General features: G+C 51.9%; 2 protein-coding genes across 3 annotated transcripts; both read right to left on the reverse strand.

Annotated features, from left to right (window-relative positions):
- Positions 1-336: 336 nt before the first annotated feature.
- GANAB (glucosidase II alpha subunit) lies at positions 337-16,288 on the reverse strand. Of its 2 annotated transcripts, XM_052661578.1 has the most exons (25): positions 16,248-16,288; positions 13,077-13,181; positions 12,822-12,930; positions 12,445-12,572; positions 8,674-8,853; positions 8,132-8,197; positions 7,224-7,293; positions 6,962-7,049; positions 6,779-6,875; positions 6,351-6,531; positions 5,650-5,803; positions 5,206-5,441; positions 4,997-5,123; positions 4,816-4,895; positions 4,453-4,596; positions 4,264-4,360; positions 3,880-3,981; positions 3,465-3,708; positions 2,554-2,618; positions 2,286-2,362; positions 2,103-2,177; positions 1,838-1,951; positions 1,601-1,713; positions 1,334-1,434; positions 337-1,244 (listed from the first exon to the last, which is right to left on the reverse strand). In XM_052661578.1, exons 1-25 carry the CDS (start codon positions 16,283-16,285, stop codon positions 1,135-1,137), a joined length of 2,901 nt encoding a protein of 966 aa, XP_052517538.1. In that variant the 5' UTR covers positions 16,286-16,288; the 3' UTR covers positions 337-1,134. The 2 variants fall into 2 exon arrangements, with proteins under 2 accessions (XP_052517538.1, XP_052517539.1); XM_052661579.1 differs by lacking the exon at positions 8,132-8,197.
- A 278-nt stretch (positions 16,289-16,566) lies between these two features.
- Positions 16,567-21,169, reverse strand: INTS5 (integrator complex subunit 5). Its single transcript, XM_052661921.1, has 2 exons — positions 21,052-21,169; positions 16,567-19,689 (listed from the first exon to the last, which is right to left on the reverse strand). The coding sequence occupies exons 1-2, from the start codon at positions 21,129-21,131 to the stop codon at positions 16,713-16,715; spliced, it is 3,057 nt and encodes a 1,018-aa protein (XP_052517881.1). The 5' UTR covers positions 21,132-21,169; the 3' UTR covers positions 16,567-16,712.
- Positions 21,170-24,145: the final 2,976 nt, after the last annotated feature.

The following is a 24,145-nucleotide window of genomic DNA, read 5'->3' on the forward strand; positions in this document are numbered from 1 at the left end:
TTCCTTCATGATATACTGGCAATCAAGCAAGCTGAGGAAGGCTTGCACTCACTCATTCTGCTCAACCAACGAGGCATAGGCTGAAAATGTCAGGTCCTTGGGCTTTTAAGGGTCTGTGGTTCAGGCCAGAATGAGAATCCAGACACCAACAGTAATTAATGGTTTCTCTCTTTATTGTTTCTCCTTTTATCAAAACCTGTCACAGCTGGGGGCCAAAAGGAAGTAAAAAAAAAATTCCCACAAATATCCCCCCCTCCCGCCCCGGCTTGTCCCCAGTGAGTTCTCCCCCACCCGCTACCCAGGGCCTTGGGCCAGCCCTGGGCACACATGATCATGTCCCCCACCCTCAGCCTCCTCCCAGCAATAAATACAGGTGACCGTGATTCCACGAAACCACAACTGATTTCTCCATCTTGAATGCCCCTCAAGGGGACAAAATTTTAGGAGGCAAAAGAAGTCTTGCCCACCCCCATCTTGAGGAGTGTAAACTTCTTTCCCCCAAGGGACAGGGGAGGTAGAACGCCCCTGTCAAAACCGCAGCAGCTCTAGATAGAAGCGGGGAGAGGAAAGGTTAGGATGCCAGGGAAGAGAATGATTTCCAGCAACCTCACTCCTTTGATCCATTCATCCCTTCTCAGGGTAAGGGGTGGTCCCAGTGTATCAGGGGAGGGCTGACAACAGAGAAGAACCAGGAGGAAGAAATAAAAGGAGGGAGGAGCAGTTTGGTGGGGAAGGAGAAGAGGAGGCAAAAAGCTGCCGTCATCTTCTTCCAAGAAACGGCATCAACACGCAAAGGAAACAAATGGAGAGGGTGTGGAGGAGACTGAGGGCTCCCAAAAGAAAGCGAAGGGCAGCAAGAGCCCTGTGATCCCCGGGTCTTCACAGGTGAATGTGCTCCAGTTAGAGCAAGAGGATATTTGGAGATGAAGGGAGATTCAGTGTCAATGGGGTGGGAGAGGTCGGGAGATCACAAAAGTAATTCAGAGCCCAGGGACAGCCCTCTCATCCTGCCCAGATGCTGGCAGAACCTGGATCTTGAGATCAGAAAGGTGAAGCCTGGGGAAGGTCAAACTCCAGGGCAGAAAGAAGAGTAACTATCACGACCCTCACACCCCACCCCAACATCCCCTTCAGTTATCGCAGGTGAATAGTCCAGTCAGATGCCACGTTGACGCCAGGCTTGCGCAGGATCAACACTGAGGTCTCAGGGTCATGCTGGAAGGACAGGCGGCTTTCAGGAGATCCTGATGGAGGAGGAAGAAAGAGTGCCAGGATCAACAGCAATTACTTTCCCGTAGGTGTGGGTCCCCAACCTGGAGGCCAGATCACTCACCTTTCGTCTGGAGTACCACGGTTGCTGGCTTTCCGGCCCCTATTATCACTACCCGCTCAATCCAGATTGGTGTCTCAAAGTGGCCTTTGGGGTCTGCGGAGCTGGAGGAAGCAAAAATGGACACCCAGCAGGAAAACAATTATCAGAGCAGAACAGGGGAGAGCAGAGCAAGGTCACAACAGGAGAGCAGAGTGAGCTGTGCATATCCCAGGGCCCAGCCTCCTCCTCCTGCAATGGCTGCCAAGGAAGAAGGCTCTTCCTCCTTACCTGGAGACCAGGGTGTTGCCAGAGAATGAGAATCGACGCAGCAGGAACTCATGGCGAGTCTGATAGTTGAACGTGTGCCCATCATCTAGAAAGAGCTCTCCTTGGGCTGTACCCTGAGCAGGAAGTGGGACAGGTGAGAGCCTGAGCCCCAGAGGGAGTGAGGGGCACCTGCCCTGGGGGACTGCCTCCCAGGAGGGTGGACAGATGGAGGTGGCGGCTCCCTGCCCATGCACTCACCTGGAGGCTGAGTGCGACAAAAAGAGTGATGGGGTCGTCCTTCATGCAGTCTGAAGAACGCCGCACTCGCATCCACCGGGGCACGATGGTCCCTCCACGCTGGAACACGGGGATCTAGTGCAAGACCAGTGCTGGGGTGAAGCGGCAGTGCTGTACCTCTTGCAAGTCCGTGCCCTCTCAGGAACTGGACTCCAGCATACACACTCTCCCCCCTTCTGGAAACCTAGAGGCACATGGAGCTGGCAGCTGGGCCAAGCATACTCACACTGCTTAGAGTTACAGGCAGGTACAGGGTCTGCGGACCATGATACTTCTGGTAGCTCTGAACGTCATACCACACCTGTCGGTGCAGAAGATAGTCTCGGTCACTCGCTGCACAGAGGACTCCACTCTCTTCACTCTCTCTGACCTCCACCTTCTTTCCCCACCATGCCCTTCCTTAACTTACCTCCCCTTGGCCAGGCAGATAGACCTGCACACCATGAGCCTCGGAGTCTGATACAGGGTGAACCAGCAACGCATCCCCTAAAACATGGCAGAATCCACTCTGAATTGGGGGGATCGGTTCCCAAAGAGGGAGCCCTAAAGCACCTGCCCCCTTGCACCAGCGGCCTCTGACCCTCCTCCCTTCCTGCACATCCACAGACATATCCCCCACAGTGCTTGCTTCTTCTCAGCCCTACCCCAACCCACCACTAACTGTCCTCGTTTCTCACCAAGCAGGAACTGATCGTCTATACTGAAAGTGGTCACATCCTTAGGATAATGCACCCACAGGGGCCTAGGAAGGAAGCAAGACAAGAAGGGAAGACACCTGCTGTTTTGGTGGAAGTCAAGGATGCTACCCCAGGAACTGGCAATAAGAAGAGCACAGGGGTAAAGACCCGGATCTGGCAGCCAGTAAGGCTTTAGCTACGCAACCTAACCTTGGACCAGACATCTGGTTTCCCAACCCACTTCCCTGCTGCCTCCTCCCTGGCTCCTTCTGGAAAATGTTCTGCAGGACGACCTTCCAGTGGCCACTTTATTATCCTGGCCTAAAAGGCCCTCCAGGATCAGGTCATATTTTCCACTCCACCTCAACTACCTCTCCCTCTGGTTCGTTACCTGCTGAGACACACTGTTTTTTTTTTCCTACTGCTGGAACATACCAAACTGGTTTCCATTTCATATGTATGCACTTGCAATCTCTCCTGCTTGGAACATTCTTGGATCACAAGTGGCTGTCTTACTCATCAGACAGGCCTCATCTTTACATGGCCTGTCTGTGGAACTTAATTCCATTACCGTGTTCTACTTTTTACAAACAGCTTGTCAGTGTTGGCAATTTTCATATTTACGTGTTTGTCTACACGTCTCTCTGTCTTCCTCACAACGGCGGGACACTTGTCTAACTTGTTTCAGGCTCTGCGGGTCGTGACGGACGATGCCTGGCATGTCGTGAGCACTCAGGGGCGTTCACTGCTGTTCATCCCCACTGGTCTCCTCTCACTCTTCCCTCTGCAATCCGATTCCCCTCCTTTACAAGGCCCCGGCCAAGAAGAAAAGAGCCCAGAGATGGAGCCCCGTCCCCACTGTCTCCCAGCCACCTCAGTCCACTCTCCACAGACCCAAGTGAATGCCTTACCTCATGACCGGGATCCCCTCGCGATGGGACTGATAGAAGAGGGTGTACCAGAAAGGCAGTAAGGAATATCGCTGGCCCAGGGCATCTCGAATTATGTCATGGTACTGAGACGGTAATAGCCACGGTTCTCGCCGACCAGTGTCCAGGTGGGCATGAGCCCGGAAGAATGGCTGGTAGGCACCCATCTGGTACCAGCGGACAAGCAGCTCTGGCTCTGGATTTTTGAAGAAGCCGCCCACGTCCGCTGGAGAGGGGAGGGAGAAAGCAAGTTGGAAAGAGGGTGAAGGAGGGCTAAGGAGCCCCCCAAGGCCCCGGCCTGGACTATCGGTTCTCTGCTCAAGCCTAGGGTCCATCTGTGCCCTCTACCTTGTCCCTCTCCCGCCAAACCAAGGCCCCAAATTCCTCCTCCTCTCACCTCCACAGAAGGAAAGTCCCACCAGCCCCAAGCTGAGACACATAGAAATCGAGATTTTCATGTGGTCCCATTCAGCAGCATTGTCCCCTGTCCACACAGCTCCTGAGGAAGAGAAGAGGGAGGGAGTTTACGTACAGTGAAGGGTTTGGCCTTTAAGACAGCTGACCTCTCTGACCTGTCACACCTGCTCTGGGGCCCCCAGGGTCCTGCTGAAAGTGGCGAAGTTCACCAGAGCACTCAAACAGGGACTGGCCACCCCATGCCCTGCCTCCCTTTAAATGCACAGCTGGAAGGAAGCGCACCACTCAAAGGATGGCCGCATGGACAGACCTCCCCTAGAACCAGACCCAGGTCCCTCTGCCAAATCTCTCCTCCAAATCTTACCGAAGCGCTGGGAGCCAGCGAAGAAAGCCCTGCTCAGGACAAAGGGGCGTTCGATGCCCCCGGAGCGCAGCACCAGGCCATCCGCGGTCGCCATGTGCTGCATGGGAACGAGAAAGAGCGGTGGTAAGGGGCAAAACCAGCTGGCATCAGTGCCAGTTCTCGGGCCTCGGTCTCTCCTCAGTCCCTTACCACGTAGAAGCCATAGATGTTATGCACGTCTCGGTGCTCCCAGCCCCCATAGTGCTGGGCATCCTTGAGCATGGTGACCTCAGGACCGTTGAACACAGAAGGTTCGTTCATGTCATTCCAGACATAGAGGTTGGGAGCTGAGCCCTGAGAACACAAGGCGGAAAATGGGAACAGAGGACAGAGGGGAGGAAGAAGACAAACAGTGTGAGAGCACAGAGCTCCTGGGAGTCCAGAACGATGCACCTCTCTGGGTCCTCCCAGGATCATCAAGGGCCCTGATATCTTACAAGCAACCAACCACAGCAGGGCTGGCAGGCAGAGACTGACTCCAAGAAGTAGCGTGGGAAAGACAGGCTGCCATACCTCGTAATTGTCAAAGTGAAACATGTTAGCCCACCAGGCCCTCATCTTGGGATTGGTGAAATCAGGGTAACCAGCTGCGCCTAAAAGTCAAGCATGGCTTTCAACCCATGAAGGGCAAACCGGCCTCCACGCAAGCTCCCTGGTCTCCCAATCGTCCCCCCTCATTTCTGGACCCGCCTACCTGGCCAGCACCAGCCTTCGTAGTCAGAGCCATCCCGGGTTTTAACGTACAGACCCAGGTTCTGCAACTCCTCGTGTACACGGTAGCCGGAGTCCACCTTGATGTGGGGATCCACAATGGCCACCAGCTGCGGGCAAGGACCACGGGTGGTCAGAGCTCTCCAGGGTTATCGTGCCTGAGAAAACCAACCACGGCTGCAGCCCTCTTACCTTCCGCCTCTTGGAGGCCAAATGCTCAAGCATGTTGCGGGGCTGAGGGAAACGGCTGGGGTCCCAGGTGAAATACCGTTTGCCATCGGCATGCTCAATGTCCAGCCAGATGACATCGCAAGGCAGGTTGTGATCATCGAAGCCCTGATCCACTTCCAGAACATCAGCCTCGTCCCGATAGTTCCAGCGGCTCTGGTGGTAGCCGAGGGAGAAGAGCGGGGGCAATGCCTGGGTCCCTGCAGGTTCGGGGTTAGGGGGGACGGGGTCACAGCGGGGTCAGGCTCAACCTGGAGCCAATGGAGATGCCCCGAAATTCAGGGAGATACAAGAGGACCGGGCCAGAGAACAGGCCGAGGCACAGGACTGCTGAAAATGCACAGTCACCCATCTCAGGGAGACAAGGATCAGGAGAGCAGGCTGCACGCAGTAAGGGGGGCCACATACCTGTGAGACTAGCGTACTGCCGGAAGACATCAAAGACAGAGGGCCCGAGCATTAGGAAGACGTCAATGATGCCGCTCTCAGACATCCAGCGAATGTCCGTCTGTGGAGTCTCCCCAGAGCCCTGCAGGTAGTCCAGCATCTTCCCAAACAGGGTCTGCAGGGAGGACCAGAGAGAGGTCTGACCCCACCCTACTGCTTCCCAAGCCAGTGTTCTGAGTGCTCTCACAGCAGGCTCCTTGAGCCACTTCAGGCTGGGGTTAAACGTCACCTCCTCAGTGAGGCTTCCCTCAGCCCCCTCACAAGCAGCCCTGCCCATCCTCCCCCCACAACCACTGTTCTTTCATAGCACTTACGACTGAGCTCATCTAGACCTCTTACCTATTTAACCTCTGTTCTCTTCCTTTCCTAACTCAACATACAGTATATTCCCCATATGGATAAAAGGGTCTAGCTCTTATTGCAAACTCAATAATAAACACACTGATGATAAATGAAGGAAGGGAAACACCTTCCCCATGGGTGTGTGTCTTCTGGGAGTGACTGGAGAACTCATATGCTGCTCACGAGGCCAAGGCCCGTCTCTCACCCAATCCCTAACAGGTATCCAGACAGGCCATCCTACCAGCCTCTTCAAAGCAAATGGGCCAGCACATACATCTGGCTCAAGGCCCACTGATCCCTCCCCATGCCTGTGTTCTCACCTTCCCGGCAGTGTTGGAGGATATGTCAACCCAGGTCTCTGCAGCATTGAGCCAGAAGATGCCTAGGTCCCGAAGGGGGCTGTGTGCCAGGAGCACGGGCACAGACCCGTACAGGGCCATGCGGTTGTACAGCTCATATTGGAACACGTCCAAATTGTAGAGGCGATACGGCTCCCCACCCCTGCAGGCAGACAGACAGACCAGCCATTGACCATGGCGCACACAGCCCCCAGCCCATAGACAAAGACAAAGGATAAACACCGGCCCCTCTGCCCTTTCTCCAAGCAGAAAATCTGACTGCCAAAGGCGCCCTGGGCATGGGAAGTGATCCAGACTCATCCAGAGTATCCAATCTGTATGCACATTCCCCACAGCCCTGACTTCTAACCCGTTCCCTCCCCCGACCTTGATGTCACTGAGGGACTCACTCGGTGACTTTCAGCCTGAGGTTGTCTGCATGCTCGGGGATCCCATACACATGCTCCATGCCTGGCAGAGAGAAGTCCAAACTCACAGACATGGGGCCTGGAAGAGAAGCAAAAGATAAGCACCAGAGCTGCTGCTTGACAAGGACTCCCTGCGCCCCTGCCCAAGGCTCTCCCAGCCCCTACCGTAAGGCTTGCTGTCAGAGTGAGTTTTGAACGTCTCTTCCCAGGCTCCTGGCTCATCATGCTCTGGCTTCCCCTGGGTCTCATCTGGCTGGAAGGAGGAAAATGGACCACTGCCCAATCACACACCAGTTCTCTCTCTTTCCTTCCCTGTTTTCTAAATCCCATCCCCAATGGCAAGACTAAGCTCAAATTTCTCGTGGGCCTTTCCTCTTCGACCTCCCAGCCAGCCCTGTGCTCCAACTCCCCACCCTCACCGACTTGCCTTGTCGTCATCCCCAGGTGTTTCCTCAGGCTGGGCCCCATCGCCCTCAGCTGGTTCTTTTGATCCTTGCCTGGAAGGTAGGAGAGCTGTCTGCTCCAATCCAGAGGGGGCAGGGACGAGGGGCTAGTGGAAGGAGGGGTGAGGGAATAGAGAGCCAAGGGTCCAAAGGAACGAAGGCATTGGAGGAAGGGACTGAATGTTAAAGCTCGGAGAGGGACCCCAGTGAGCAGATACGTGTGCAGAGGATGGGGAGAGACACGAGAAAGGAAATGAGAAGGAAATGCCACCTGGAGGTGCCTTCCCAACACAGGCCCAACCACCAGCCTCTGCCAGCGTTCCACAAGAGACAGGCAGGCAGGCTCAAGGGAGTGGGTTCGGAATGCCAGTCCTGGCCCTGCTGCCTCTACCAAGAGACCCTGGCCCCACCTTCCCTCACTGGGCCTTAGCCTCTTGGCCTGACACAGGGTTTTGCAAAGGCAAGTGAGTCACAACCATGGTCAAGCCTCTACACACGGTCAGGCTTATATGCAGGGACTTAAAACAAGAGATTGTGCCAAAGAATGCTTTCAACGGCAGCTGGCAAGCAGCTCTGCCCAGGGCCTCAGTGCATACCAGCTGAGAGCCAGGAACCCCAGCAACAGGCAGCATCTCTCCACCCTCTGGCAAAGCAAGAAGCTCCCTACGCTCCTCAAGGACATTCAACATTTCATCTTCCTTCTCCCAGGGGGCTCCCAGCCAGGGGAATAGGGGACAGGAACCAGAGACCATATAGCTGGGGTAAATGGGCAAATGAAGGGCAGGGCATGGAAAGGTCTGGGGGCCACCTTGGGGGGGCCTTCCTTGGGGGCCACAGTGAAGGGCGGGTAAGGGAAGAGGAACAGATACAGTACCAGTGGTCATGGATTTACCTAGAGAAAATGTTCTTGATCCTATCCCAAATGCTACCGAGCGTGAGACTAACTTTATCCGAGAAACTGGGGCAGGAGGAGATGGGTAGGGAAGGGGAAAAGGAGGCACAAAACCAACACAAAAACAGAAACATAAAAGTGAGTTTCAGTCGACAAACTTCCAGAGATGGGGCAGGGGAAGAAATAAAAAACAAAAACCAAAAAAAAAAAACAAAACAAAAACCAAAAAAAGGAAGAAAATAAATCTGGGAAATGTGATGGTGTGAGAGGGGGAGAGGGAAAGGCAGACCTAGGCAGGCCTCCCCGAGGAGGTGCCCAGGGTACAGACAACGGACAACGTGGCTGCCTCCTGGTCTGCACAGGAGACGGAGAAAGCGCCGAGCCAGGCCTCGTCCTCCCCCCGCTGGTCCGTCTCTCCCAGCTCCCGCCCCCACCTGGCCGCACTGCCACCCTGTCTCCTCCCAGGGCCCCGGTGCCAGACCAGCAACACCTCTAGGTTTTTTCACACTAGGTCTCCTTCAGTGCTTGACCCCTGTACTCACGAGACCCTGGGGGTCCTCTGGTGCTCTAAATTTAAGAGTCCTCGGGCATTGACACTGAGCAGAAGGCTCCGGTCCTCCAGCAGGTCAAGGCGGAATGGCTGTGCCGTCAAGATGATTTTATAGGGTCCCTCAGCGACGGTGAGCTCCACACTGTTGTCATCCCGGCCAGAGACAGACAGCCTAGGAAAGAGATCAAAAAGGATCTAAGGACGTGCAGAGTGCCAAGGGTAGTCACGACACTGAGAAGAGGGGCACGTGCCAAGAGCTATATAGGAACTGGGGTGAACAGTACAGGGGCAGACAAGTGTGACCAGAGGAACCAAATAAAGAGCCTGGAAACAGACCCAGGCGTACTCAGAACTTTGAAATGTGACTGACATCGTGGCAGTTCAGTGACGTCAGGAGGAAAAACGCTAACAATAATAGGAAAAACACGTTTTCTGTAGAGGAAACAAATGGTTATCGCAACCCTATCTCATTTCAGATACAACAACTCCAGACAGATCATGACTTAAAATTTTCAAGTAAAACCTTTAGAAAAAAACACAAAGAAATGTTTTTTTGACTCTGAGGTACAGATTATTTAAACACAACTCAGAAACTGTGAACACCAGACTAATATACCTGACAACATAAACTTCAGAATTTTGGTTTATTGATAGATACCTTGAGGGTAGTCAAAAACAAGAAAAAAGTCTGAGAAACTGTCCCAATGTAGAGGAGTCTAAGCAGACTTGACAACTAAATATACAACAGAATCCTAAATGGGCCTCTTGGGCAGAAAAGAGACATTAGGTTAAAAACTAAGCAAACAATAAAGCTACAAGGATACAAGGACTTTAAGCTACAAGGATATACTGCACAACTCAGAGAACATAATCAATATTTTATAGTAACTATAAATGGAGTAAGACCTTTAAAGACTGTGAATCACTATATTATACACCTGTAACTTACATAATATTGTACATCAACTAAACTTCAACTAAAAACAATGAAAACAAAATTAAAAAAATGTTTTAAAAACTTTAGTTCACAATAATCATCTATTCATTAGGCATGACAAATATTCAACAATGATGTTAAACAACAGGGGAAAATTGGAATTCAAGGTATAGAGGAAGTCTCATAATATTCTTGAAACTTTCCTATACATCTAAAATTATCCTATAATTTTAGAAAAGTGAAAAGATAAGCTACAACCCAGGAAAATACAGCTCTAAAACATGTACATAATAAAGAACTGGTATCAAGACTAATGAATTTCTGCAAATCAGCGAAGACAAACCACATGAAAGGAAAATGAGCAGAGCCGTAAACCTCCAGTTCACAGAAGAGTAAACCAGAATGACATAAACATACAAAGATGAGGACACGCTCAATGTATCAGTAATAAACTGGAAAGACACGCAAGCCAAGACCATCACGTGGTGTCATCCTACAGCCCTCCCACCGACAAAAGTTAAGTCCGATAGTGCCAAGGGTTGGAGAAGGTGCAGTTCATAAGTCTCACATACTGCTGGTGGAAGTGTAAATTGGCAAGACGCTTTGGCTTTATCTTGGAAAGCTGACTATTTCCATATTCTACACTCTGAGTTCTTCTCTTAGCTATATGTCACAGAGAAACTCCTGCACAGGCAGACAGGAGAGACGGACAACAGCGTGCAAGCCAAGACTGTGAAGAGAACAGCGCTGGAAAGAACCCAAAACACCCGTTAACACAGAAATGGAGAAGTTAAGTTGGGAAATGTTCATATAACACAATATTATACAGCAGTAAAAATGAATTTCTAAAGCTACATGCAACAGTTAAATACGTAAGTGAAAAAAAGGAAATCCCAAAAGACCTCATTTACTAAAATACTTTCCCTACAAAGCTTAAAACAAACAAAAGCTCACAAACAAACAACATCACATAATTTATCGCTTAGGCACATAAACATATGTATGTATGTATATGTATATGTGTGTTTATACACATATACACACAACATAACTGTGAGAACAAAAAACCAAGGGAGTAATAAACTTTTGAGTAACAGTCACCTCTGAAGGAGTCAGGGGTACGGGGTAGTAAGATGTATGTGTTTGGGTTGGGTGAAGAGTTTATCATGTTATTTTCTAGGTAAATACTTAAGAGAGCCATGCATGGAATAATGACAGTGTGTCATGGCCCGAGTACTTGAATAAGCCTATCCTGACTATCTGGTGAGAAAGAGAGGAGGGAGGGAGGGAGGGAGGAAAGAAAGAAAAAAAGACGACAGAAAAGAAAAGAGAAGAAACAGACAAGACAAGACAGTGGGACACGACCGGAAGGGAAGGGAGGAGCCAATTACAGAGACACTGTATTCCTGGAAGGCAAGTTCCATGGCCTTGCTGATTTCCTCTTATATTGAGAAAGCTGTAATTTGTCTGCTGAATGCACAAAGATAAAGGGTGAAAGAGAAACCAAGCAAGGGAGTTCCCTGGCGGTCCAGCGGTTAAGACTCTGCTTTCACTGCTGAGGGTGCAGATTCGATCCCTGGTGGGGCTAAGATCCCACAAGCCACGTGGCTCAGCCAATCAATCAACAGACAGAACAACTGAAGCAAAGGAAGAGATGAAGGAAGGCTGAGGAGAGCAGCAAGGTGCTACTCATCTATTATCCCAATGTGGAAAAGAAAGCCACCAAATAAAGGTTCCTTAGGAAGGAGGATGGGAATACCAGACCACCTGACCTGCCTCTTGAGAAATCTGTATGCAGGTCAGGAAGCAACAGTTAGAACTGGACATGGAACAACAGACTGGTTCCAAATAGGAAAAGGAGTACGTCAAGGTTGTATACTGTCACCCTGCTTATTTAACTTCTATGCAGAGTACATCACGAGAAACGCTGGACTGGAAGAAACACAAGCTGGAATGAAGATTGCCTGGAGAAATATCAATAACCTCAGATATGCAGATGACACCACCCTTACGGCAGAAAGTGAAGAGGAGCTAAAGAGCCTCTTGATGAAAGTGAAAGAGGAGAGTGAAAAGGTTGGCTTAAAGCTCAACATTCAGAAAACGAAGATCATGGCATCTGGTCCCATCACTTCATGGGAAATGGATGAGGAAACAGTAGAAACAGTGTCAGACTTTATTTTTGGGGGCTCCAAAATTACTGCAGATGGTAACTGCAGCCATGAAATTAAAAGATGCTTACTCCTTGGAAGAAAAGTTATGACCAACCTAGAGAGTATATTCAAAAGCAGAGACATTACTTTGCCAACTAAGGTCCATCTAGTCAAGGCTATGGTTTTTCCTGTGGTCATGTAGGGATGTGAGAGTTGGACTGTGAAGAAGGCTGAGCGCTGAAGAATTGATGCGTTTGAACTGTGGTGTTGGAGAAGACTCTTGAGAGTCCCTCAGACTGCAAGGAGATCCAACCAGTTCATTCTAAAGGAGATCAGCCCTGGGATTTCTTTGGAAGGAATGATGCTAAAGCTGAAGCTCCAGTACTTTGGCCACCTCATGTGAAGAGTTGACTCATTGGAAAAGACTCTGATGCTGGGAGGGATTGGGGGCAGGAGGAGAAGGGGACGACCCAGGATGAGATGGCTGGATGGCATCACTGACTCGATGGATGTGAGTCTGAGTGAACTCCGGGAGTTGGTGATGGACAGGGAGGAATGGCGTGCTGCAATTCATGGGGTCGCAAAGAGTCGGACACGACTGAGCCACTGAACTGAACTGAACCGAAGAAGGAGGAAAGGGCCATGGAGGTGGCTATGTTTCTCAGGGGAAACTTACCCAGCTGTGGGGGGATCGGCCACCAGCACATCGGGCACACGGTATCGGGGCCGCCGGGGCTCGAGTTCATCGATCCTGATGCGAGTCATGTTCCTTTGAAGTCCTTGGAGCTCCAGCACCAGCACCACCTGTCGGGGCAGAGGTCAGGGAGTGGAGAAAGGAAAGAGCTACACCAAGGAATGCCCTCTGAACCCACCTCTCTTCTGAGGGGATCTCCTCCTTCTAGCCCTTTGCCTAAGGGATCTGAGACCTGAATTCCTCACAAAGTAAAAGTCCCATGGTTTGATGGCATGCGATGTGGGCCATAGGTTTCCCCTTCCCCAATTCCCCCCGGCCATTTCTCCACCCCCATCTGACTCTTCCTTTTCTCCCCTGACCTTGGTGACTTCGTTGAGCAGATGGACTGTGAGCGCATCAGGACCAAGCTGCAGAGAGTCCAGTAAGGCTCGGTAGGGGGAATGGCCTGGCCGTATGCTTCGCTGCCTCCTGTCAAGTGAAACAATTGAGAAGGGGGTAGGGCTCCCCAAGGCCCCTAAGTCCTTCTATCAGCTGCAGTGACCCACGCTACCTCACCTGCCAGACACCTCCCATATTACCCTACTTTCCATTCCAGTCTCCCAGAAATATCATACTTGCAGAAGGAACTCTCTTCACAGGTCTTAAAGTTGCTTCTATCCACAGCAAAGGTAATTCCCAGACAGACCCCTAAACAGGCCAGCACCAAAGCGGTCCAAGACCTAGAAGGAAAAGAACAACAAGGGAATAATCAGAGCAGGGTCAGAAAGGGCCCCACTTCAGAGGTGAAGGCCTTTTCCCCCTACAACCCTAAAAGGGGAGCAAGCTAAGACTCCTACTAAACAGAAAAAGAAGGCAAACTGGACCCAGGGTTAAATGTAAGGCCTGAGAAGTTGGCTCACTCACACCTTCCCTTCAAAAGGCAGAGGAAGTGGACAAAGGATCCTTGGCCTTCACAGGCCAGGTATTGATTCAGGTTACATCAGCCTCTCGGAGGAAAGACACAGTAACAGCCAGTCCCAGGGGAGGTGGTGGTATCATACGTGCAGAGCAGAGAAACAAAGTTAAGCCATGCCTTTCCATGGGCAAGATGCTGGGGGCAGTGACAGTGAAAAAGTTAAAGATGTACCCTCAGCTAGCCTGCTGGCCACAGGGGTTCTAACATCCCTAATGCACTAACCATCCTGCTCCTCAGACCTCCACTCCTATATCTTTGACATAAGTCACCCATACCACCACCTGAGCTTGAAAAGAATAACAAGAGCTAACCTGTACTAGGCTTCCCTTGTAGTTCAGCTGGTAAAGAATCTGCTTGCAATGCGGGAGACCTGGGTTCAATCCGTGGATTGGTAAGACCCCCTGAAGAAGGGAAAGGCTACCTACCCACTCCAGTATCCTGGCCTGGAGAATTCCATGGACTGTATAGTCCATGGGGTCACAAAGAGTTGGATACAACTGAGTGACTTTCACTTTCAACTGTTACAGAGTCCTAATATACACCTAGGAGCCTGGCTAACTGCATTATATAGTTTGTAACTCTATCTGTAGTTTTCAGTGGTGTCAATGCCCCGGTTTCACCCCAAAGTTCTGATCGAACTGGCCTGAAGTGGGACCTGGGCATCAGATTTTAAACTCCTCTAAATAATTCTAAGGTTTCCGGGGCAGCTCAGTGGTAAAGAATCTGCCTGCAATGCAGGATATGTGGGTTCAACCCTTGGGTGGGGAAGATCCCCTGGAGAAGGAAATGGCAACCCACTCCTGTATTCTTGCCCGGGAAATCTCAGACAGAGGAGCCTGGCAGGCTACAGTCCATGGGGTCACGAAAGAGTTGGACACGATATAGCGACTAAACAATAACAAAACAGTCCTAATGGGCAACCAGTGTTCAGAACCAACTCTTTTATGCACTCTTTTCCCTTTGTTTTATTGGTGAATGCAGGATTGGAATTTATCTCAGATGGGTACATAAAAGAGACGTACAAGATTCAATAATGCATCCAAGACTGAACAGACAGTATGAGGTGCCAGCGGGACTGAACTCTGTGTGACTCCGGGGCTCAGGTACTGCATGCTGTTCAACACAGCCCCAACCACCAGCAGGGCCGCCTCACTGAGGACCATCAGCCTGAGGTTACTACAAACCTGCCACTTCCCCAACGTGCCATCAAAGGACAGACAAGGGACTAACAGGCATATAGCAAGTTAGTTTGTTAAGGATATATTCTCCATTCTGAGTACATCCTAAACAGGCACTCTCCAACTTCAGTGTCAGTTAAGAATTATGAGTAGTGACTGTTAAATGAAAATTCCCAGGTCCCAGGGAATCTGCATTTTTTCCCAGTGACTGATCTAGGAGCACACTTTGATAAAGTGTTCCATATAGGAGAGGGAAAAACAAAACACAGACTTCTCACCACTCAAACCCTGCTACTTGCTAACAGGGTAGCCAGAGAGTAGGGCCTACTAAACACACGGTATCTACCACTAGCCTCGGTATCAGCTGGAAAGCTAAAGGTAAAGAAATTCACCAGGAAGGAGATTATGGAACAGAGTAAGTCCTCCAGTTCCAGAAGAAAGGGCAGGGCATACGAGGCCAGACAGAAAGGTGAGGGAAACACCAGGCTTTGTGGTTTAATAGGCCAAGCAGGAATAAGGAGCAGCAAAACAAGCAGAAGAAATGCTCCCAGATAACTTAAAAGCAAGGCATGTGCGCCCCCGCCCCCCACAAGCAGGAGTGACTGGAGCAGACACTCTGAGCCACTGACCCCATGTCTATACCAGCCCAAAGCAGAAGCAGAAGTACATGAGTTAAATACTTTCTGGAGTCTTACTTGCAATATCTATAAAATGGGTTTGGAGAGATGCTAATGTGGATGGGGTTTCTGAAGATTTTTCAGATGTAACCTGTTGGAAGGCCCTAAGAACTCCGGAAGGCCTCCAACGCCTTTGAGCAAGAGGTGGTCACAAGTCAAGGTTAGGAATGATTCGCAGGGAAAGGTGCACCCGTTTATTGTTTCAGATCACAGGTTTCCAGAATAGAATTTACGATCCATGCTTTTCCACTGCTGCCAACAGTACACGCCTCTCCCCACCCTAATACATCCGTTAGATCTTGGTAAATACTTTGTGGAGCTGATTGACTGTTTCAAGCCGTTTTTTCCGTAATATTAACTAGAGAACGCAGACCAAATCATTGTTGTGTTTGAGCAACATCATCCAGGTCGACTGTGAGCTTACGAGATCCTGCCCCAGCCGTGCCCAACGACCGTGAACACCGAACAAGCCAGGGATGGTGTCCACGTGAAGACCAGGGCAGGGCAGGGTCCGGGCCTCTCGAGAGAAGGGCAAGGGCAGTGGAAAGCAAGACTGCCGGCTACGATGCTTCCAGCCCGGCTCGGGGCCGCAGGGCAGCAGGCTGCATTCCCGCAGGCCTGGCCGCGTCTCGTCCCCCGCCCCGACGGCCCCGCGCATTGCAGGAAAGAGGCGGCAGCGTTAACCGCCGCAATCCGCCAGGGAGGGCGGCGGCTGAGAGCGGCCTAGACCAAGAAGAACGCACGGCTGCGGCCTTCTAAAGCCACCGGTCCGGAGCCCCAGAAATAAGGACCCCCCAACGCCGCGCGGATCTACTGCGAGGAAGCTGGGGAAACCTGAGGCCGGCTCCAGAGAAACAAAGAGTCCTCACGAGGCCGGGGGTGGCGGAGTCTCAGGAGAACACACAGAAAGGAGAGATACGGGATTTAGGGGTCTGGGGGCGTCCCGTGCGCGCCCCCGGGATCCGAGCTCCTCACCGCCTCCTACGCGCCTCCACTGCCGCTACCGCCGCCATCTTGCGCCGGGTTTGCTCCTTGACCCGGAGCTTCCCCTCCCCCAGCGCGCGTTGAGCCACGTATCTTAGCGCCCGCCCCTTCCGGCCTCCTGATTGGCCCGACCGCACAGAGGCCGGGCTTTTGTCCCATTGGCGGAGGACTTAAGCCAAATACTCATGGGGGCGGTGCCAGGGCGGAGCTTGAGGGAGGGGGCGGGATTGTTGAGCCAGGCGCTGTCCGACTTGGCTGGTCCTAAACATCAGACAGAAGCACTGAACCCTGTTTTTCTCAACTCGGCAAATTTTATTTAGAAAAAAGGTGGGGAGGAAGAAAGTGACAGCGCTCTTTTAAGCCAAGGTCTTAGAAGAGAAACCTCCCACTTTTCTGCAGCACCTTGGCCCCCTCTCTCATGGCTCAATCTCCCTCAGCTTTTGGAGCATGGAAAGGCTATGTGCCCTGCCGGAGAGTGGACGGTAAAGGCGCCTGGAAACGGCCAGAGAAGAGGCCCAGGCGGTCAATGTTGCGGTGGAGGACACTGTGCAGCACAGCCAGATGGGGTCCACCTTCACCCCCACCCTCCCTAGAGAAGTCCCGGATGAAGCGACCACGCTCCGACTGGAAGATGAACTTCTGGGGCAAGGGCCCATGCTCCCGGAGAAAGCCCCAGACACTGAGCAGCAGCAGACGCACTTCAAAAGGTGCCAGTTGACTAAATACCTCGTGCATATTCCCCAGGGCTGGTGGCAGGAGGCTTCCCTCAGCCATGACAGCCACCAAGGTGCAGGATGCCTCCAGGTGCCAGGGGGAGTGGGTTGTGTCAGGGTGGCGAGAGGCTTCCCAGTGGCCCAAGAGGGCAGCCAGCAGCCCCCGCAGCAGCACGGAGCAGTAGCACAGGGCTGGGGGAGCAGCTGCTACCAACTTTAGCAGCTCAAAGAGCAGAGGCTGTTCCCGGAAGCGCCTGCCAATGCGGAGATCCCGCTCCACAGTGGCCCGGGCATGCTCCTCAGGAGGCCAGGCTAGCTCTGCACCGGCTGCATCAGGACACACACTCTCCACCAAAGTCACTGCCACTGCTTTGGCTGCCTCTGGGCTCAGGGTGGAAGACCCCCAGCAGCCTACACATTCAGTACCCCCAGGGGCACTGCAGCAGTGCACCAGGAGGCTGAGGAGGCTCTGGGTGTTGTAGATAACTTCTTGCTGATTGCGTGACTGGACAAACTTGGGTGGTTTAAGGCCACGACCGATGACTCCAGCGTGGAACACAGACCAAATCCCTCCAGGACCTGGTACAGCTGCAGTGTGCCGCCGGTTTGTGTCCAACAGGGAGGCAGATGCCAAAGGAGCTGTCACAATGGAGAGAGTCTCATTGTCCCCATCCACTTCCCCTCCAAATAGTTCTGTGTTGCCACGATGTAAGGCTCCCTCAACTAGCAGCTGCAGCACAGCTTTGAGCCCCGCCGGGCAGGTCTGGGAGAGGCGCAAAAGCAGCTGGGAGGCGGAAGCCACCCCTGGGGGGCCGTGCAGCCTCAGAGAAGCAAAGAAGCGATGTACTCCAGCTCTCACCAGTCCCAAGAGTTGGGAAGGGGATAGAGCTTCTGGGGGGAAGGGACAAATGGCCAGGAGGGAGGCAGCAGCTTCGGCTACTTCCTCCTCAGGATGGAGCAAGAGAGGAGCCAGGTCAGACAGATGAGCTGAGGCAGACTCCCCGAACCGGGCCCCTAGGGCCGCAGGGCCCTCACCACCTTGCTGCTCCCACCCCACAAGCAGCGCCAAGTTGCGCAGGAACCGGGCCGTGAAGGGAGGTTGCAAAGTTCCTGCATGTACCCTAGCCAGGCAGCTTCGGAAGGCCAGGGGCAGGAGGCCAGAGAGACTGACCACCAGCCCAGCATATAATTGAGTGGCCAGACTCAACTCTTCAGGGCTTCGGGCCCGGCTCAGGAGATGGCCCAAGGCCTCAGGTCCACAGCTAGGCCGGGTATAGACAGAGAGTAGGCCAAGGAGCTGGTGTTGCCAGAGAAAGCGTTTCCGTTCCAAACGTAATGTCTCGCCACACAACTCTCCAACGTGGTTTCTGAGCGCATCTAGAAAGGGCACAGGGCGGGGGGGTGGGGGTGAGCTCAACAACCCTTCCCCTAGAGACGGTCCCCAGTGATGAACCAGTTTTTGCAGGTGCAGCAACAGCAGCTGGATCAACCGGTCACATGCCTCGCGTACAGTGTCTGGCACAGCCAGGCCCTGGGTGGTAATGACAGAGGCAGGCATGGCTGTGTCCACCAGGAACTGCAACAGGCGGTAGGCACCTGCCCCAGAGGCCTGGCTCACAAGGTGCACGGCCAGGTTCAGCATGTTGTCCAACTCCTCTCGGGGAAATCCCTGCAGGTGTTGCTGCAGCTGACTCAGCACGGCTGGGGGTTTAAGGCAGTCTACCAGTTCTCCAGAGACTGTGCCCAGCAAAGCTGGTGACATGACTGCTAGCTGCAGGAGGAAGGGAACTGTGGCCTGAAGGGAGGGGTCCCCACTCCGGCCACCAGTGCCCCCTGCCAGACTATCGTGGAACATTCGCAGGAGCTCCCGTCGGATGCTGTCTCCATGCCTGGAGGCCAGGTGCCCTAGGATGCCTACAACTGAGGCAATCTTGGGCACCCGTTTCTCCCCAGGGATGGCAGGAGATCCAGGGAAGGGGTCTGCAGAGGGAGTTTGAGAGGAGCCTCCACCACCGCCACCAGCTCCACCTCCGGCCCCACCATGAACGCAGAAGTCCTTAAGGCCACACGAGAGAACTCGAGAGATGATGGTGCCGGGAAAAGAGGAGCCAATATGTGCCACAACCCAGTCGAAGTGTGGGGAATGCTGGACGGAGGTATCCAGCAAGGCATCCACACAGGCATCTGGGCAACTGCCAATGAGAGCCGAGAGGCACTGAACATAGATGTCCATCAATGTGCGTGTGGCCCGACAGCCCATCCACAGCTGCAGCAATTCATTGAGAGACCCAGTGGCATGGGGCACACGCTGGTGCTGGCCCGAGTAAGTGCTGCTCAGCTGCCCCATGAGGTCAATGGACCATGCACTAATCACAGGTGCCCAGGCCTTCGGGTTGGCCCGGATGAACTCAGACAGCACCTGCTGCACTTCCTGCACCACATCCTCTAGACCAGGACCCCCAGCAGGGACATGGGAAGGTGGGGGTGGACGGAGGTGAGGTGGGCCAGCCACAGGGCTTTCATCCAGGGCAGCCAGGTGGGCCCGGACACTCTCATCGAAAACACCTCGCAAGTGGTCAAGCACAGCAGCCCGAGCAGGTGGCAAAGAGCGGAGCAGGAGAAGGCCACAGCGAGCGTGCTCTCGAGCAGAGAGCTGGTGGCCCAGAACAGGGTCTACACCAGTCAGAAAAGCCTTGATTTCCTGGGACAGCTCCTGAGCACTGTAAGGAAGCAAAAGAAGCAGAGTGAGAGTGTTGGAAGATGTAGAACAAGTTACATTCCCTCTGTGAGCTTCAGTATTTTTCTATATAAAATAGGGATAACTGAACCTCCCTCATAATGTTCACAAAGTATGGAAGCACCATATCTAGTTTACACTAATTAATAAATGCAAGCTGTTTTTCTTTTAATAACAGAATCAGTATTAGGTAACTCCTGGAATATACCAAGTTCTCTTTTAAGTACTTTACGTGTATTATTTCAATACAGATAACAACCCAGTAAGGTAGGTACCATTATGATCCCATTTTACGGAGAAGGAAATCAAGGTTAAATAATCAGACTCTAAACTCCAAGAGGGTAGTTAACAGTTCTCTGCTCTTCAACACTGAATCCCCTTCTACTGGAGCCCCTGGAATATGGGAAATAATAATTCGTTGAATTGAGGAAGTATATTTTGTGTTCCTATAACATCTGCCTTAAACACACCTTTTCAGCTTTACATCACTCCCCCCTCCATACAACTCAAGTACCCTGGATTTTGCCCTTAATGGAAAGAAAATTCTAAGCCCAAATTTGCCCCTCATTAAGGGCTCTTCCTCCTCAAACTTGTTTTTTTCCATATTCTGCAAGCACCCTAACCACTCACCACTTGGACTCCACCACATCAACAACCACTACCGTCCCAGTACCCTCAATATGCCCCAGGAACCAAGGTGCCCAGGGCAGAGACAAGGTAATGCCTTCCAGCCCTTCCCACCTTAAAACATATGGGTTCAGTCTTAAAGAGGTTCAGGAGGCAGTATCACAGGAAGAGACAAAATTCCCTTCCTCTTTGTGAGTTTTCTGCCAAAGAAGACAGCATCCTCTAGAGACTGGTAAGGTTCTGACTGTGCCCCTCTCTGGTTCCTCCAAAACAAAAACCAAAACCACTCAACGGTGAGGGGAGTGTCTCCGTTGGAGGGCGAGGGAAAGGCTAGAAGAAAGCATTCTGTGGGATTCTGGGGGCCTGGGTGCTCAGGGAGTCCCCATGAAGTCAGGGGACCCTGGGTTAGCTCGGGTCTAAAAAGGACAGGGCACCCGGGTTCCCAAGAATTGATATTCCCAACTCTTGGAAGAGCAAGGCCAGGATCGAGGGTAACTATACACTGGGCTTTAGGGGGCGGCAGTACCGAGACCTTGGGAGTGCGGGCACTGGAGCCCAGAGTTTTGGTGAGGCAGTCCCCGAGTTCGGGGAAGACCGGACCAGGAATCTCTGAGAACCCCGACGCGAGTTCTCGAGGTAGGATCCGGGTTTCTGCCGAGAAAGCTGGGGATCGGCGCGGGACCGCGTGGAAAGGAAAGATGCCAGGGGCTCTGACTACCTGAGCGGCGCGGGACCGTGAGTGACCGGGGCAGGCCCAGGAGGCCCTGGGGCCCCGGGAGGGTCGCACAACGCAGACATCCCGGAGCCCTAGACCGAGCCTGAGGCGGGAGCGGCGGAGCGCAGGGAGCGCATGCGCGCTGCCTGGAAACCCGAAAGGAACCAGCGAAAAGGCTTCTCAAGAAAACCAATCCGGCGCTGTTCGTGACCCTCGCACATTGGTTCCGCTTTGAGTCGGCGTCCCAGTTACAGGCTGCGGCGGTGACACCCGGAAGTCGACCGACCCTCTAGGCAAACTTTCTCCACCCTCCCGCCCCCCGTAAGGGTCTTTGACACAGCTGAGCGCCGAAGAATTGATGCTTTTGAACTGTGGTGCTGGAGAAGACTCTTGAGAGTCTCTTGGACTGCAAGGAGAGCCAACCAGTCCATTCTAAAGGAGATCAGTCCTGGGTGTTCATTGGAAGGACTGATGCTAAAGCTGAAACTCCAGTACTTTAGCCACCTCAAGCGAAGAGTTGACTCATTGGAAAAGACTCTGTTGCTGGGAGGGATTGGGAGCAGGAGGAGAAGGGGACGACAGAGGATGAGATGGCTGGATGGCATCACCGACTCGAGGGACATGAGTTTGAGTGAACTCTGGGAGTTGGTGATGGACAGGGAGGCCTGGCGTGCTGCAATTCATGGGGTCAAAAAGAGTCGGACACGACTGAGCGACTGAGCTGAACTGAACTGAACTGAACTGAAAGGTATCTGAGGGGCTTCCCTGGTGGCTCAGACAGTAAAGCGTCTGCGTGCAATGCGGGAGAGCCGGGTTTTTTCCCTGGGTGGGGAAGATCCTCTGGAGAAGGAAATGGCAACTCACTCCAGTATTCTTGCCTGGAAAATCCAAAATGTTCAACTCTCGAGGTTGTTTTTTTTTTTTTTTTAAAAAGGAAGCGCTAGGATAGGAAACCTTTTAATCAGTAACCAGAGACAAGGTGAAAAAGCAGTTAAAGGAGAGGAAGGAGGAGAAGCGGAAAGAAGAGAGAAAACCCCTAAAAGAAGATGAAGAGAAGACAAGAAAAGAGATGAACGGGAGGAAGCCTGAAATAAATGGGGCTGGCCACGCTGAAGGTGTCCTCCCAGCCCTAAGCTGTCACTATGATCCTCCTTAGGCTCCCCAGTCTCCCAGAGGAGGAACCTTTCCCCACCTGCAGCAGAGAGTTTGGTAACTTTCTGAGGACCTAATACTCCTTATCAATAGACCCTTCTCCAACCCGTCTATCTAGATCTGCTGCTGCTGCTAAGTCGCTTCAGTTGTGTCCGATTCTGTGCGACCCGAGAGACAGCAGCCCACCAGGCTCTGCCGTCCCTGGGATTCTCCAGGCAAGAACACTGGAGTGGATGGCCATTTCCTTCTCCAATGCATGAAAGTGAAAAGTCAAAGTGAAGTTGCTCAGTCGTGTCTGACTCCTAGCAACCCCATGGACTGCAGCCTACCAGGCTCCTCCGTCCATGGGATTGGCCAGGCAAGAGTACTGGAGTGGGTTGCTTTGCCTTCTCCCTATCTAGATCAAATTCCAGCTATTCCTGTAACGGACTCTGTGCTTCAGTTAAGCTGTCTATGCTGCTGCTGCTAAGTCGCTTCAGTCGTGTCCGACTCTGTGCGACCCCATAGATGGCAGCCCACCAGGCTCCCCCGTCCCTGGGATTCTCCAGGCAAGAACACTGGAGTGGGTTGCCATTTCCTTCTCCAATGAATGAAAGTGAAAAGTGAAAGTGAAGTCGCTCAGGCATGTCTGACTCTTAGCGACCCCATGGACTGCAGCCTACCAGGCTCCTCCATCCATGGGATTTTCCAGGGAAGAGTAGTGGAGTGGGGTGCCATTGCCTTCTGTACCTGCTTCCTTTTCTGGAAATTACGATGGTTATTAGTACACTTACTCCAGGGGCTTGTTGTGAAAATTGAAACCAGGAAATAGTATTACTGTATAGCACTTGGTGTCTGCAATGGTAGGTAAACATTATACATGCAATTGCTGTTTTCATTTTCTTTCTTTGGTGAACTCCAGAAGATAAGTCTTCGGCAACAGGTAGTTCCTGCTTTTGTTAAAGGCTTCACCGTCATCACATACAACGGTGTCTGCTTGGCACTTGGTAGGTTTGGGGGGTTTTTTTGTTGTCTTTTTTTAAGTAAGTTCCTAAGAGTTGCTTAGATGAAAGGAAGGGAAAGTAGGTTCTGAGGCATTTATTAACCAGACCGCTTACGGTTCTCAATGGAAGTATTAGTTAGAAGAACAGCAGATGGTAGGTCCTAAAGGTATCTTTGAAGTGACAGTGTTTTAAAATAGGGTTTTTAAAAAATGTTATTTACTTATGGCTGTGCTGGGTCTTCACTGCTGCGCAAACTTTTCTCCGGTTTTGGCAAGCAGGGGCTACTCTAATAGCAGATCTTGGGCTTCCCAGTGCAGGGTCTTCTCATTGCAGTGGCTTCTCTTATTGTGGAACACAGGTTCTATGGGCTTCAGTAGTTGTGGCTCCTGGGCTCTAGAGCACAGGTTCCATAGTTGTTGGGCATGGGCTTAGTTGCTCCTTGACATATGGGATCTTCCCGGACCAGGGATCAAACCTATGTCCCTTGCAATGGCAAGCAGACTCTTTACCTCTGAGCCACCAGGGAAGCCCTGTGACTGTGTTTTAAAAGCTAAATGATTAATTCTGGTGGTTCTATATTTGTTCTTAGATTTTAGAAGTTCAAGCATTCATAAAATGTGTATGTTCTAGGAGAGTGAATATGAGACAATTTCTGCTCCAAGCTCTGCTTCAGACTTGGACCCAACACTTTCCTTCTCTCAGCCTCAACTTTTGATCTGTGAGAAGTGACTTTTGAACCAGGGGAGTTCTTCCAGCTGTGAGACTATTATGTGGTTCTTGCCCTTAAAGATTTCATAATCTAAGGGTGCTTGTTTTGGAGTTAGATCTGGATTCCTGTCAGCTATTTAATAGCAATGTTATTGTGAGCAAGTGACTCAGCTGTTTTGGAGCCCCTCTCCTTATCTGTAAAATGGGTATGTTTCTCACCAGCTTTTTGCAAAAATCACTGCAGATTATTTGTA

Source organism: Budorcas taxicolor, chromosome 25, assembly GCF_023091745.1.
Source record: "Budorcas taxicolor isolate Tak-1 chromosome 25, Takin1.1, whole genome shotgun sequence".
Taxonomy (NCBI): domain Eukaryota; kingdom Metazoa; phylum Chordata; class Mammalia; order Artiodactyla; family Bovidae; genus Budorcas; species Budorcas taxicolor.